Here is a 14,270-nt window from a genome sequence, read left to right on the forward strand (position 1 = left end):
TGTATGTATGTATGTATGTATGTACTGTGTTTTTTTTTTTTTTTTTTTTAACATTCAACACATTAGCCGGATGATGGGACTACTACTGTCCCATCATTGGCTAATGTGTCACTCACTGTCAGTGTAGCAGGCAGAGCCCGATGGGACTTGTAGTCCCATCGGACGATGCCTGCACACACACGCACAGCGCCGACACACACACACACACACACGCACAGCGTCGGCACACGCACACACAGCGCCGGCACACACGCACACACAGCGCCGGCACACACACACGCACAGCGCCGGCGGTCACAAGCGCCGGCGGGCACATGCACCGGCGGGCAGAAACACCGGCGCCGGCGGGCACAAGCACCGGCAGACCCCCGGCGACCGAAGCACAGCCCAGCCACACATCATGATCCCAGCACTGAGCAGTGAGCACACACAGCCCCGCCCGCCCCCAGCACCGCCCACAGCCCAGTCACTCTTGCTGAGTGACTGCTGACTGTGGGGGCTGGTCACGCCTGCTGCTGACGTCACGTCAATTTTCAGAGCCTGGAAATTGACGTGACGTCGGCGGAAATGAGCGGCGGCTGCAGTCTGGGGGTCATGTGACCCGGACTCAGCAGGAGGAATAGCGCCGCTCACAGGCGAAAACGTCAACAGAAGGTAATGGCACAATTCATTAGGGGCCCCGCGGGGGTACATTGGGGGGTTAATTGAAAGTAGTGGACAACCCCTTTCAGGTCTGGGTGTCAGGTACCTCAGATATACAATAGTAATAATGCAGCAGATTTTCGAGAATGAATTTGCTTGCTGAAAAGCCTTTAAAATTATACTACAAATGTCATTGCGTATTGCACCCTTTGCAGTGGAGAGGGTGTATGGTAAAGATATCTCGTGGCAATGTACCCTAAATAACAAAATCTGTGTTGCTATACTTTTTTATATATCCAATCAAAAAGGAAACCTATTGTATTTACAATTAAATTGTCATGCACCAATTAGCAATAATATCCTCTAAAAAAAAAAAGTGCAATAAAAGACACTAGTTTAAGAAAATTTCTTTATTGAAAGTAATACCAAATATTAAAAAAAGTTTATTTGTAATGTTATACAGCTGATAATAGGAGCACATAGAATAATATTGCAGAAAAAAACCAAAATTAATAAAATATACCAATATACCATGCTAAAAAATGTGTTTAGAAAATGTGAATAATACTCAAGAATATAAAAAAAAAAAAGAAAGAAAAACAATAAATAAATATACGTGAAAAAAAAAAAAAACAATGTATCGTACACAACAAATTATATTTTGTTTTAATAACCTAGTGTTATGCCTAAATAGTGTGAATATATAAATTGGTGACAAAGCAAACAACACTATGTAAAATTAATTGTGATAATGAATAATAATACTGTCAAAAAGGGCTGCAGTGCAAAAAAAATGCAATAGTGCTGGTAATACAGATTGTATTGTGTATCCCAAAAAAGACCCGCTTTACAAAGGCAGTAATGTAAAACACTGCTGTGCAGTAAATAATATAAAGTGCTGCAGTGCCAAAAAGATAAAAACACATTTAAATAGCAGGTAAATGCTGAAAATAAGTTAAGGGCTTCTCATACCTATCGTGCATCGGGTCTCTACGCGCGTTTCGGCGCTTGACTTCTTCCGGGGGCGTATACGTTTTATTGCACTTTGTTTTTTTTGGGAGGATTTTATGGGAGGATTTTATAACTTATCTATACTGACGCTTTTTGGAATAGTCACTAAGAACCAGGAATGTTCCGGAAGAATACATGAGTTATACCGAGCCCGATGACACATGATCGTTCACTTATAACTCTGCTGTTCTCCTGTGATGAGGATCTCTGGGACCTCGGGCGTCGCAGCGCTATCTCAGCACCCTCTGTTGTTACCGCACAAGCGCAAATCATAAACTTGTACTAATCTGAGATCATCACACATAATACTGAAAAATAAAGGTGGGTGCTACATAATAGTGAAAGATTGAGAACGGTAAAGCAAGATAGTGAGAAATGAAGACGGGTGCACCATAATATTGAAAAATAGAGAATGGTGCATCATTATGTTGAAAAATAGAGAAGGGTGGACCATATTAGTGTAAAATGTAGAAGAGTACAGCATAATAGTGAAAACAGACAGGTTGTCATGCTGTGACGGTTTTCAGTAAGGAAGAGGGGCCTCAAACTGTCTCTGGAGCTGGGACCTTAAAGGGAACCTGTCACCCCCAAAATCGATGGTGAGGTAAGCTCGCCGTCATCAGGGGCTTATCTACAGCATTACAGAATGCTGTATATAAGCCGCCGATGTTACCTGAAAGAGGAGAAAAAGAGGTTAGATTATACTTACCCAGGAGCGGTCCCGCTCCGATGGGTGTCTCAGGTCCGGTCCGGGGCCTCCTATCTTCTTACGATCACGTCCTCTTCTGGTCTTCACGCCGCGGCTCCGGGCAGAGCAAAGTACTGCAGTGTGCAGGAGCCGGAAAGGTCAGAGAGGCACTGCAGTACTTTGCTCTGCCCTCAACAGGGCAGACAAAGTACGCCTGCACCGGAGCCGCGGCGTGAAGACCAGAAGAGGACGCCATGGAATGAAGATAGGAGGCGCCGGAGCGGACCTGAGACACCCATTTGACCGGACCGCAGCGGGACCGCCCCTGGGTGAGTGTAATGTAACCTCTTTTTCTCCTCTTTCAGGTAACATCGGGGGGCTTATCTACAACATTACAGAATGCTGTAGATAAGCCCCTAATGGCGGTGGGCTTACCTCACCATCGTTTTTTTTTTTTTTTTGGGGGGGGTGACAGGTTCCCTTTAACTATCTCTGTCCCGGGGGTACTCTTAAAGGTAGAGAGGCCTTACTATGCTTCTGTAAAAACCCTAATCTGTCCCCTCCACTACTCCATAAGGCATGGGATAGAAATAAAAGATAAACCAGACATAAAGATAAAACAGGGTAACAGAAAACCTCTATCATACAAAAGCACTAACCAACAATAGGGAGGAGGATAGGGACAGGGAGGAATAAACTAAATGGGAAAAGGGAACAAGAGATAAACACATGTACAACAGCAAACTGCAGAACACCAGGACTCCAACTCCAAACTTCAACTACTTCGCTTTAGCACTCAGCACAGGAAGATGAATCTTTCACCGGCAGGGACTAAGCGCCCTGAGCCAGTATACTACTCAGAGGGAGTAAAGGGTAAGCAGTTGCAGTTGAGAACTACCAGGCTGTATGGTCTTAGCCAGCATGGAAAAAGTCCTTAACCCTCTCCGCACTGAAGGAAAGGGAAATCCATTTAAATTAGGACATGAATCACACCATCTCTAAAGAGGACTGTGATTCATTAGATGTGACTGTCCAACTCCAAGTTTTCCAGGGGGACGTGAGATCCTCGTGAACCAGGGGTGCAGCATGATATTGAAAAATGGAGATGGATGCACTGGAATAGTAAGAAATGGAGAAGAGTATAGCATAGTAGTGAAAATAAAGAGGGGTGCACCAGAATAGTGAAAAATGTATATAGGAACAGCATATTGGTGAAAATAGAGAGGGTGCAGCATAATACTGAAAAATGGAGAAGGATTCACAAGAATTGTGAAAAATAGAGACGCGTGCACCGTAAACAAGTCATTCCTCTGATCCTTGCACTGAGCTGTAAACCCATGATAGGTTACATGAGGTAGACTGCTCCTAGACGTAGCACAGACCTTTACCCTGGATTTATTACCTAATATTTAGATAGTACTGACATATTCCACAGCGCTGGTCACACATATAATTGGTCCTCAATAATTTTAAAATGATAATTTTTTTTTTGGATTATGAGAGAAAATGGCGCAAACATGTAGACTGTCAGCTGGACATTTGGTGTCGGCGAAATAAATGATTCTCGGCGAAATAAATGTTTTTTTTTTTTCCACCAATGACTGACCGATAAACGTTCATTCATTCAAAAGGCTCATCGGCCATTTTGAATTTTTTCAGCCGACCATATCCACTGGTTGTATCATTGGGCAAAAAAATCTGATATCAGATTATGTTCTGTCAGAGATTTGATCTCTGTACGGGGATGGGCTGAGAGGACATGGCTGCTGGTGAGACATGAGCGAAGGGGACGGCACCTGCTATGTGACCGGGTGACAGAAAGAGGCCGCCCATAACCTATTACAAGTGACCATTGTTGTCAGACAGCTACTTCCTGACCCAGAGAGAGAAAGTAGGAGACGTCGGGATAAAAATTCCATATCGGGGATAAAAATTTCCCAGAGGTCGGACCCCCACTGATTAGGACCTTATCATTTATCTCAAGAATAGGTGATAGATGTTTTGACTGAACAACCCCTTTAATCCAAAAAAGACCCCCATGCTGTGTGCGGGGCTCAGGGGGTCCACTGTATGGTCTGTGAGGGTACAACCTTTCAGAACCATCACTGACCCGCGGAGCAAAGTGATCGAGTGAGCGCAGCCCAGCTGTGTACCATTCACGCGGCTGTGTCTGTCATGGCTGTTTAGACCTCTTTGCGTTCTGTGTTTTTCCAGAAAACCACATTGAAGAGTTACGCCCATGTTATGTGTGAAAAAATGCAGCGTGCTTGTCAAAACAAGCTTGTTATTAAGAATCCTCTCTGTTCTCAAGGACGGCTCTTTCCAGCAGATCTTGCAATGTGGCTGCCCGGGATCTGACTGCCCCTGTGCTCCATGTATAGTGCAGAGGCAACGCTGCCCCATATACCAGCATTAGAGTGCACCAACATCAGGCCTGCGCGGCACCAAGCATCCATAGGCACGTATAGCGTGGGCCACTTATATAGATATACCTGGGTGGGCCATTTATAAAGTTGGATCCAAAATGGCTGACTTCAAAATGGCCGCCATGGTCACTCACCACCCATCTTGAAAAGTTTTCCCCCTCCCATATACCAATGTGCCACAAACAGGAAGTTAATAGCACCAACCATTCCCATTTCATTTAGCTGTATCCATATAAATGGCCCACCCAGTATAATAAATCTTCAGTAAGCTCCCCCTAGTGGTGGCTGCTGGCAGACAGTATTTTGTCATTTAAAGGGAATCTGTCAACAGGTTTTTGATTTGTAATTTGACAGCTGCAGAATTTAGGGAGAGAGACCCTGATTCCAGCAATGTATCACTTACTTGGTGCAGCAGTTGTGATAGAATCCGTTTTCTCTGCTGCAGATTGAGCTCTGAATGCTGAGTTATGTATAACTGCAACCACACCACAACTTTCTGTGTACACTGCATAGACAGAAAGCTGCTAATCAGTGGTAGGGAAGTGGTTGGACCAGGAGGCACGAGACATCTAGTCCTGTATTAATAATCTCCTCCTGATAAAACACTTTTATTGAATCAACAAAACATAGCCCAGTAAGTGACACATTGCTGTAATCAGGGTCTCTGCCCCTACCTTGTGCTGCTCTCTGATTACACAAGAAAAACCTGCTGACAGATTCTCCTTGAAGGAGTTGTTCCAATTGTGCAATCATCTGATCACTGGGGGGAACCTGTTTTTTAGGATCTCTTTAAGCTTTTTAGCCCAAAGATCATTTTTTCCAACATATTTGGGCGTCAGAGGTTTGGCTGTTTTGCATTAGGTTGTCTGCTTGGCCACATATACAGTACACTGCGCCTTATGGCCTGATCCATACTGACCACATTACTTGCCCAAGGGGAGTGATCATGCTTTCCATTATTGCATTTTTTTTTACTTCTTTAGCCCTCCATGGTCCACTGTTCCTTACAGGGAAAGCCATGAACGGTATTTGATCCCAGTTTTTCTCTTGTTTGTTCCCTATGCTCTTAAGATAAGTAGGGCGGACTGTTTAAACACTTCATGGATTATATAGAAGTCTTAAGTGCCGGAGTGCGTGTTTTGTTGGATCAGCTTTAAAGAATTGCTTAAAAAGCAATTTCCAAAGTATTATTGCTTTATTGAAGTCTTTCCCCTTAGTAGAAAATAACAATGCACATGTTATATGATCCGGCAAGGAGTGATCATGGGAGCGTCTGTCCTGGAGGTTTGTCATGTGCAGGAATTGAAAGGGAACAAGGATGTTGTGGTGAATGCGTGGCCGAGAAAACGGGACCTTATATAGAGGGAACTTGGCGCCAGAACCTCTGCTGGATGTACACATGGTGGTGTTCTCAGTGCTAGACCTCATGCCACCATGAGTGGTTACAATGCAGTAGAAAGGGCACCGATAATGAGACAGACCGGAGTATAGTGCTCCGACCCGAATCAAGACTACAAAAAAGTATTCTGGGGCCAAATTGAAATCAGTATTGCTCTGGGGCTGGGCCCAATCAAGACCGGAGTATAGTGCTCTGGGGCTGGGCCAAATCGAGACTGGAATATAGTGCTCTGGGGCTGGGCCAAATCGAGACTGGAATATAGTGCTCTGGGGCTGGGCCAAATCGAGACTGGAATATAGTGCTCTGGGGCTGGGCCAAATCGAGACTGGAATATAGTGCTCTGGGGCTGGGCCAAATCGAGACTGGAATATAGTGCTCTGGGGCTGGGCCAAATCGAGACTGGAATATAGTGCTCTGGGGCTGGGCCAAATCGAGACTGGAATATAGTGCTCTGGGGCTGGGCCATATCGAGACTGGAGTATAGTGCTCTGGGGCTGGGCCATATCGAGACTGGAGTATAGTGCTCTGGGGCTGGGCCATATCGAGACTGGAGTATAGTGCTCTGGGGCTGGGCCATATCGAGACTGGAGTATAGTGCTCTGAGGCTGGGTCGAAACGAAACAGCTGAGGAAGTCAGTGGAAATGTGTGTATGATTATATGCAGAGAGGTGAGGCCGCGATGACGCAAACAGTGAGAGCATTAAGATGTTTGTCTGACAGTAAAGTATTTTTTTTAGGTATGGATTGCCCTGGAGGTCAGTGGCGGCTCCATAAGCAATGTTTGCCCTCTTTGTAAGTCACCAGCTCACTGCCAGGTTCTCAGTGTACTCATTCTGCAGCCAGCAATAGACGGTGTAACACTGGGGCCATAATAGGCAAATTGTGCTATATGTTTAATGAAACTCGATTGCAAAAATGATTTTTAATTTTCAAATACGTTTAATTAAGTAAAGGAAAAAATGGCCCCCGAGAGTGTCCATCTCTTTCAAGCTAAAAATCTGCCAGAGAGACTTAGTGGCAGTGACAACAAGAGCCTCCGACCCAACCAAGTGCCACGGATGACCACCATTGGATCTCCGAAACAGTGATGCTATGCTGTGAGTTCGCTGTCCCTGGTAGAAGGCTGTAGCCGCTGTGAGAGCGCAGGATATTAGTCATTGGCACGAGCGCCCACAGCTTCCCCTACTCACATCCTACCGTCATGGCCACCAGATGATATGATACTCTGTGTGTCAGACATTTACAGTCTTGTCTTTTATTCTTCCCACAGGTGAGTGTTACAGCGGAGAAACAGATATTGGGCGAGTGGCTGAAGATTCCCTGCTTGGATAATTTGGGAAGCTGCATCTATGAGGATTTCTGTGATGTTCTGGATGTGTTAATTCCACCTGGGCAGCCATGTCCGGAGCCGCTGCACACATACGGGCTGCCGTGCCACTGTCCGTTTAAAGAGGTAAGTGCCAGGAGCGGCTACACGCTCCATATACACTACTGGCGTCATCTACTTACATATAACAGATCTATCTATCTATCTATCTATTAACTATCTATCTATCTATCTATTAACTATCTATCCATCTATTATCCATCTATTATCTATGTATTTATCTATCTACTAGATGGTAGCCCAATTCTAACGCATCGGGTATTCTAGAATATGTATATAGTTTGTTTATGAAGATTTTAGAATAATACATTGAATACACAGGATTCTGCCAACCGCGACCCATTAGCGAAGCGTGGTTCAAATCCCGCGCCAATTCACGACCAGACTGCGCCTGACGCTGATTGTTCGTGGCCGGCCACGTAGTATATAGCATAGCCACGTAGTATATAACACAGTTCACGTAGTATATAACAGCCCACGCAGTATATAACACAGCCCACGTAGGGTATAACAGCCACGTAGTATATAGCACAGCCCACATGGTATATTGCACAGCCCACGTAGTATATAGCACAGCCACATAGTACATTGCACAGCCCACACAGTATATTACACAGCCACGAAGTATATTACACAGCCCACGCAGTATATAGCACAGCGACACAGTATATAACACAGCCCACGTAGTGTATAACACAGCCCATGTAGTATATAACACAGCCCTTCGTAATATATTGCACAGCCCACGTAGTATGTAGCACAGCCCACGTAGTATGTAGCACAGCCCACGTAGTATGTAGCACAGCCCACGTAGTATGTAGCACAGCCCACGTAGTATGTAGCACAGCCCACGTAGTATGTAGCACAGCCCACGTAGTATGTAGCACAGCCCACGTAGTATATTGCACAGTGACGCAGTATATAACAGCCCACGTAGTGTATAACACCGCCCTTCGTAGTATATTGCACAGCCCACGTAGTATATAGCACAGCCCACGTAGTATATTGCACAGCCCACATAGTATATTGCACATTGCCTCGGGCCGCGACAAATCAGCGATGCGGGATTTCCGTGACAGACAGATAAACAGACAGAAGTGGCCCTTAGATAATAGATCTACTATATAATTGTCTATCTATTATCCATCTGTCTATTATTCATCTATTATCTATCTATTATCCATCTATCTATCTATTATCTATCTCGTAAAGTAATAGCCCCCAGACCGTCTATGATTCCCTCTTCTACCACAGGATCCAACAGTATGTCAATACAGTTCAAAATGGCGCCTGTTTTGATATCTGGGGCACCCGGTCAGGATTGTGCAGGATCATTGGTGCTAGTGGCTTTACTGCCTTTATTTTATTTAAAATTTTGCACCCAAAACAATTGCCCCTGTGGCCCTCACCCACATTATGACATTGCTTTAAGGAAAGCCTAGTATGGTCTATATGGGCTCAACTTCGCTGTCCTGTTAGTGAAAACATATATTTTTTTGCCATTTGACAGATTTTAGCGATCCAAACATATATGGGACAGATAATGATGGGTCTGGTGTATCTATGAAGACCGCATCCCCGCCTCTTCCTGCCCTCCTGACAGTGACTGACGGGCTGCTGTGTATCTAGAACTTAGGGACCACCGGTCAGTCACCTCTGAGAGGGGCAAATGGAGTGCTAAACTACTGCATATGCTCCTCATAGGCGTGGCCAATTAATTTTCCCAATGACCCACATGGAAAACAGGGACTGTTGAGGAGGCACAAACCAAGAGGCCGGACTTAGTTCTGCTCAATATTAACTTTATCAGTAAATTCTATGGTTTTGATTAGCTGCTGCTGTCAAGAATACATAGTAGGATAATCCTTATGGGTGTGGTCTCCAGCTGTTCCTCGTGGGCGTTTACTTAAGGACCACGCCCAATTAACTACAAAAAAGGACTAGATTTATATACAGGGAAGAAGGGGATATATCTCAGGAACGGAGAGGCGCAGGAACAAAAGAAAAACATCGCCGGATTCAGGAGAACCGCAGCAATTATAACAGATAAAACAATTAAATGCTCATTGCAGGTGACAGTCCACAATCATGTTTAGTGCCTTGCGGCCATTGGAGAATGCGGTGGTATTTACGTCAAATTTTTCACCAGATGATGTGAACAGAGACCAATCTTCAGTGTCATGTAATAATATAGCATTAAATTATATTTTCTCCTTATCTTCCAGGGTGCCTACTACCTTCCTGTCACCATGTTTGAAATTCCCAGTCTTTCTATCCCATCCTGGTTCAGCCACGGCAATTACCGCACAAAAATTGTCGTCAGCCACAGAGACCAGGAGATCGGATGCGCCCAGCTCACTTTTTCTCTGGCCGGTTCTTATCTCTGATGGATTTTGGGGACCGTTTATCTCAGAAGTGATTATGTGATGCCTTTTCTGGCTCCTTACACAGCAACCATGGGATGTGCCAAGCCGTACAAAACCGTGTTTTTCTACTTTTAGATGTTTTTAACGTCCCTTAATACTTTTAGGTAAAAAATGAACGTGATGTTTTATCTCCATAATGTAACAAGTGAGGATCTGGATCCTTCTGTGGGAAAAAAATCTGTAAAAAATGAGATTAAACACAGCAATAAGTAGACTAATACAGAGTAGAGGTAAAAATAAATCACAAATCCTGTCGTTTTCAGATACAGGTGGCTATAGCTTGAGATGTCTTTTTCTGTCATTACTTGGTCACATCTGCTAATATAGCTGCCATGACAGCGTCTACAGAGGCTGTCGTTCATTTTTATTTACCACCCTTCAGGTTAAAGGGTTATACCCTTCTTGTCCAGATAGTGCATGTAAAAACAAGCACATTTGCAATTTACTGCTTCTTAAAATTTGCAGCCGTTCTTGAGATATTAATACTTTTCTTTCGTTTACAGCTGGTTGCCTAGGAGACCGACCACCACTGCTAATTAGCTTGTAAGCACTGCTCTGAAGACGCCTGAGATTAGGAGGTAATGATGCACTCTAAGGATCCTGCCCATCTTCAAAACAGCGCTTACAAGCTAAATAGAAAAGAGCTTGTAAGCACTGCACAACTTCTCCGGTCTAGCCGTGTTTGGTCGGTCTCCAAGGCAACGAGCAGTAAACAAAAGAAAAGCAGTAATAGCTCACAAACGGCTGAAAATTTGAATGAATTTCTTGTATTTACAAGCAGTAGCTCACAATATCTATTTATGAAGATGGGGGAATAGCCCTTTAAGGAACCTCTTTAATTACTCTTTAAAGGGTTTGTCCATTTTTGGGGACTTTTTATTTTTTTCTTAAAGGCATGTATTTTGAGCTGAAAAAAACATTTTTACAAGTGGGTGTCATTAAAAATTTTGCATCGTTTGGCTTTTACAGGCTCTGTGTCCTTCACATTCGACTTTGGTGTGAAAGCAGCATGATGTAGGGGCAGAGACCCTGATTCCAATGATGTAGCACTTACTAAGCTGCTTGGTGCAGTTCTGATTAAAAACAGTTTTCTATGCTGCAGATCTAGCAGTCCTCTGAATGCTGACCTCTGTATAACCCGCCCACACCACTGATTGGCAGATTTCTGTGTAGACTGTGCCTAGGCAGAAAGCTGCCAGTCAGTGGTGGGGGCGGGGTTGGACTTCCTAGTAGCAGGTTTACTAGTTCTCTAGTGATAATCTCCTGCTGATAAAACAGTGATTTTATCAAAACTACAGCAAGCAGCCCAGTGAGTGACACATCGCTGGAATTAGGGACTCTGTGTCTATGTCTGTGTCTTATTATTTCATGTTCTCCGCCAAACCGAACACATTTTTTAAGACAACATGTAAAAAAAACTTGGAATTGTTTAATGTCTCACCTGACGTTGACCAATTTGGCCACGTAAAAAGTGTCAGATTTACTGTCTGTGTCCTGCTTAACATCTGCAGCTGATTTCCTGCTCTGAAGCATTGTCTCCGGAAGACTTACATGTGCCTTGGCTGCATATGATGTACATAGATTTTTGCTTTTTAGGAATACTAATAATTAATGATGTCACATGATAATGAAAAATCTTAATAAAATGTCGTGACTCAGTTTGACCTTCACTGAATGTGCTCGGCCTGTAACGTTTCTTTCCTGTCAGTGAATTATTAAGCCTAAATCCCGAATGTCTCACATTGTTCTGTGATATATTAGGCAGAACTGAAGTTTTTAAAGAGCTTTTTCATGCCCTTAAAGGGGTTTTCTGTTTTTTTTTTTTGTAAAAAACAAACTGGGCTTTACTCACCCTTCCCAGGTCCAGCTCTGAGCCTCTGGTGTCTGTTTTTGTTTGCAGCATTAACGTCATGTTGACAGCTCTGCAGCCATTAGCCGAGCTCTGCGGCTAGCCCCAAATTGACGTTACAAGCCACTGATCTCATTGATTGACTGCAGCTTAGTTGATCAGCGCTGCAGACAATAATAGACACAGGGAGCATCAATGGAAACTCGGCGCTGCACCCAGGGAGGGTGAGAAGAGGACAGGTTCTTTTTTTTACAAACTGCAGCTGAGGAAGAGGGGTTTTCTGACACTGGAGACCCCTTTTATTAGTGGTAATATTTTCTTAGAATAGGTCATGAGTACAAGCTGTGTGAGTCCACCAGGGGTGTGTATAGGAATCATGGCAGATCCTAATTGGGCACCTCTCCAATCGCCCCCCAAACAGTTAAATATTTGGCAGGACCACAGAAGAGCATAGCTCACAACTCTGCAGCCCTTACAAAGTAATTTTGCTCCTCTTGAAGCCCCTTAGATACCACTTTCATGGACCCCATAAAGAATGATAGCAACAAAAGTGCCACTCAAACAGTATGAAATCCCTACAGTGAATCCCTCCACAGTATCCTCCAGTGGACACACACAGTGACCCCAACACAGTATGATGGCTCCGCTAGTCCTCCCACATAGTATGATGCCCTACAACCCTCCATACAATATGATTGCCCTCACACAGTATGATGACCTTTCATACTCTATAATGACCCCCATATAGCCCTCTATACAGTATAATAGCCCCCACACCGCCCTCCATACAGTATGATTACCCTTACAATGCATTGTGGCCCCCACACTGTATAAAGCCCCCTCACACAGTATACTTGCCCCAACACAACCCTCCAAACAGTATAATAGGCTCATACAGCCCTCCAAACAGTACAGTGACCCCCACATAGTATGATCATCCCAATGTACTCACTGATTAAAGAAAAAAAAAAGCCTTACTACCTATAGAGATGGCAGAGATAGTTTATTACTGCTATGCAGTCAGGAGGCTGCATTTTCCTTGTAACTGAGGCTAATATAGCAGTCCCAGTTGTTATTATTATTATTTATATAGCACCATTGGTTCTATGGTGCTGTACATGAGAAGGGGTTACATACAAATTACAGATATCACAGTAAGCAAACTAACAATTACAGACTGATACAGAGGGGCGAGGTCCCTGCCCTTGCGGGCAGTTAAAAGGGAAATAAGATGCAAATAAAACAAAATGAAATATTGAATTGCCTCTGTCAGGAAACAGCATGGGCAACGGGAAAAACGTATGGGGGGTGTTTGAAGAAATAGTATGGGGGCTGTGTGAAAAGAAAGTATTGGGGGATATGTGAGGAGACAGCATGAGGAGGGGGTGATGGATGTGTGAGGAGGCTGTGGATATGGGGTTGGCGAATATGTGAGGAGATAGTATGGGCATGTTAATGGTGAATGTTTGAGGAGACAGTATTGGGAGGGGGTAATGTATGAGGACAAAGTTTTGGGATGGGTAATGTATTAGAAGACAGAATGAGCAATGGGGGAGAGAAATGTGTGAGGAGACAGTATGAGCAGTGGGGAATGCATGAAGAAACAGTATGGGTGAAAAGGATGTGTGAGGAAACAGTATGGGCAAGGGATGGGGACTTTGTGAGGAGACAATATGGGCAGGGGGGAATGTGTGAGAAAACAGTATGGGGAGGAAAACGTGTGAGGAGACAGTATGGGGGATGTGTGAGGAGGTAGTATGGGAGGATTGTGGGAAAAGACAGTATGGGAAGGGGTGGAATGTGAGAAGACAGTATGGGCTCAAGAGATGGGTATGTGTGAGGAGACAGTATGGGGCGGGGAATGTGTGAGGTGTTAATAGGGGGAATGTGAGAGGAGAGAATGGGGAGTGAAAAGTAAGGGGACACAATACAGAGACTAGATATTGTGGGGGGCGGTATAGAGATAATGCAACTTGTGGGACAGTGAGAGAGTGCACAGGATAGAGGAGTCAATATGCAGAGGGGAAAGTGTGAGGAGGCAACTCAGTAGGGCAGATATTTTTATGCAGGAGCATTATAATTCTTATTTTTAAAGGCACCATGTCGGGATGTATTGCAGAAGACCGGAGAAGATGGGAGTCTGCAGAGACGAGCTGTAGTTGTGAAAAGTCATCATGGCATTTGGACAAGATGGAGAAGGAAAGAAAGAGAACTACTTCCATCAGAAACATGTCAACTATTGTAACCCAATGACGTTTCCCCTCCCCCTCCTCCCGGTAGGGACGCCAACATATTCATCGCCCTGGCTGCTTGGCGGTGTCCCCATTCTCTGCTGTGGCTTGCTGCTTCACTGGTCCTGCGCACATCATGCAGGTCTCCCTGCATGAGACTAGTACACACTTGCTCCAATTCTTAAAGGGGCAGCACACTTTGGAAATCTCC

The 14,270-nt window shown here is 44.4% G+C and overlaps 1 protein-coding gene across 1 annotated transcript in view; it reads left to right on the forward strand.

Annotated features, from left to right (window-relative positions):
* LOC143776697 (ganglioside GM2 activator-like) overlaps positions 1-10,385 on the forward strand; it is a 34,619-nt gene extending 24,234 nt beyond the window's left edge. Inside the window, exons 3-4 of the mRNA XM_077266366.1 lie at positions 7,437-7,619; positions 9,779-10,385. Of these exons, the coding sequence (XP_077122481.1) occupies positions 7,437-7,619; positions 9,779-9,940 (345 nt within the window). The 3' untranslated portion in view covers positions 9,941-10,385. The remainder of the gene's footprint in view (positions 1-7,436; positions 7,620-9,778) is intronic.
* Positions 10,386-14,270: the final 3,885 nt, after the last annotated feature.

Source organism: Ranitomeya variabilis, chromosome 5, assembly GCF_051348905.1.
Source record: "Ranitomeya variabilis isolate aRanVar5 chromosome 5, aRanVar5.hap1, whole genome shotgun sequence".
NCBI lineage: Eukaryota > Metazoa > Chordata > Amphibia > Anura > Dendrobatidae > Ranitomeya > Ranitomeya variabilis.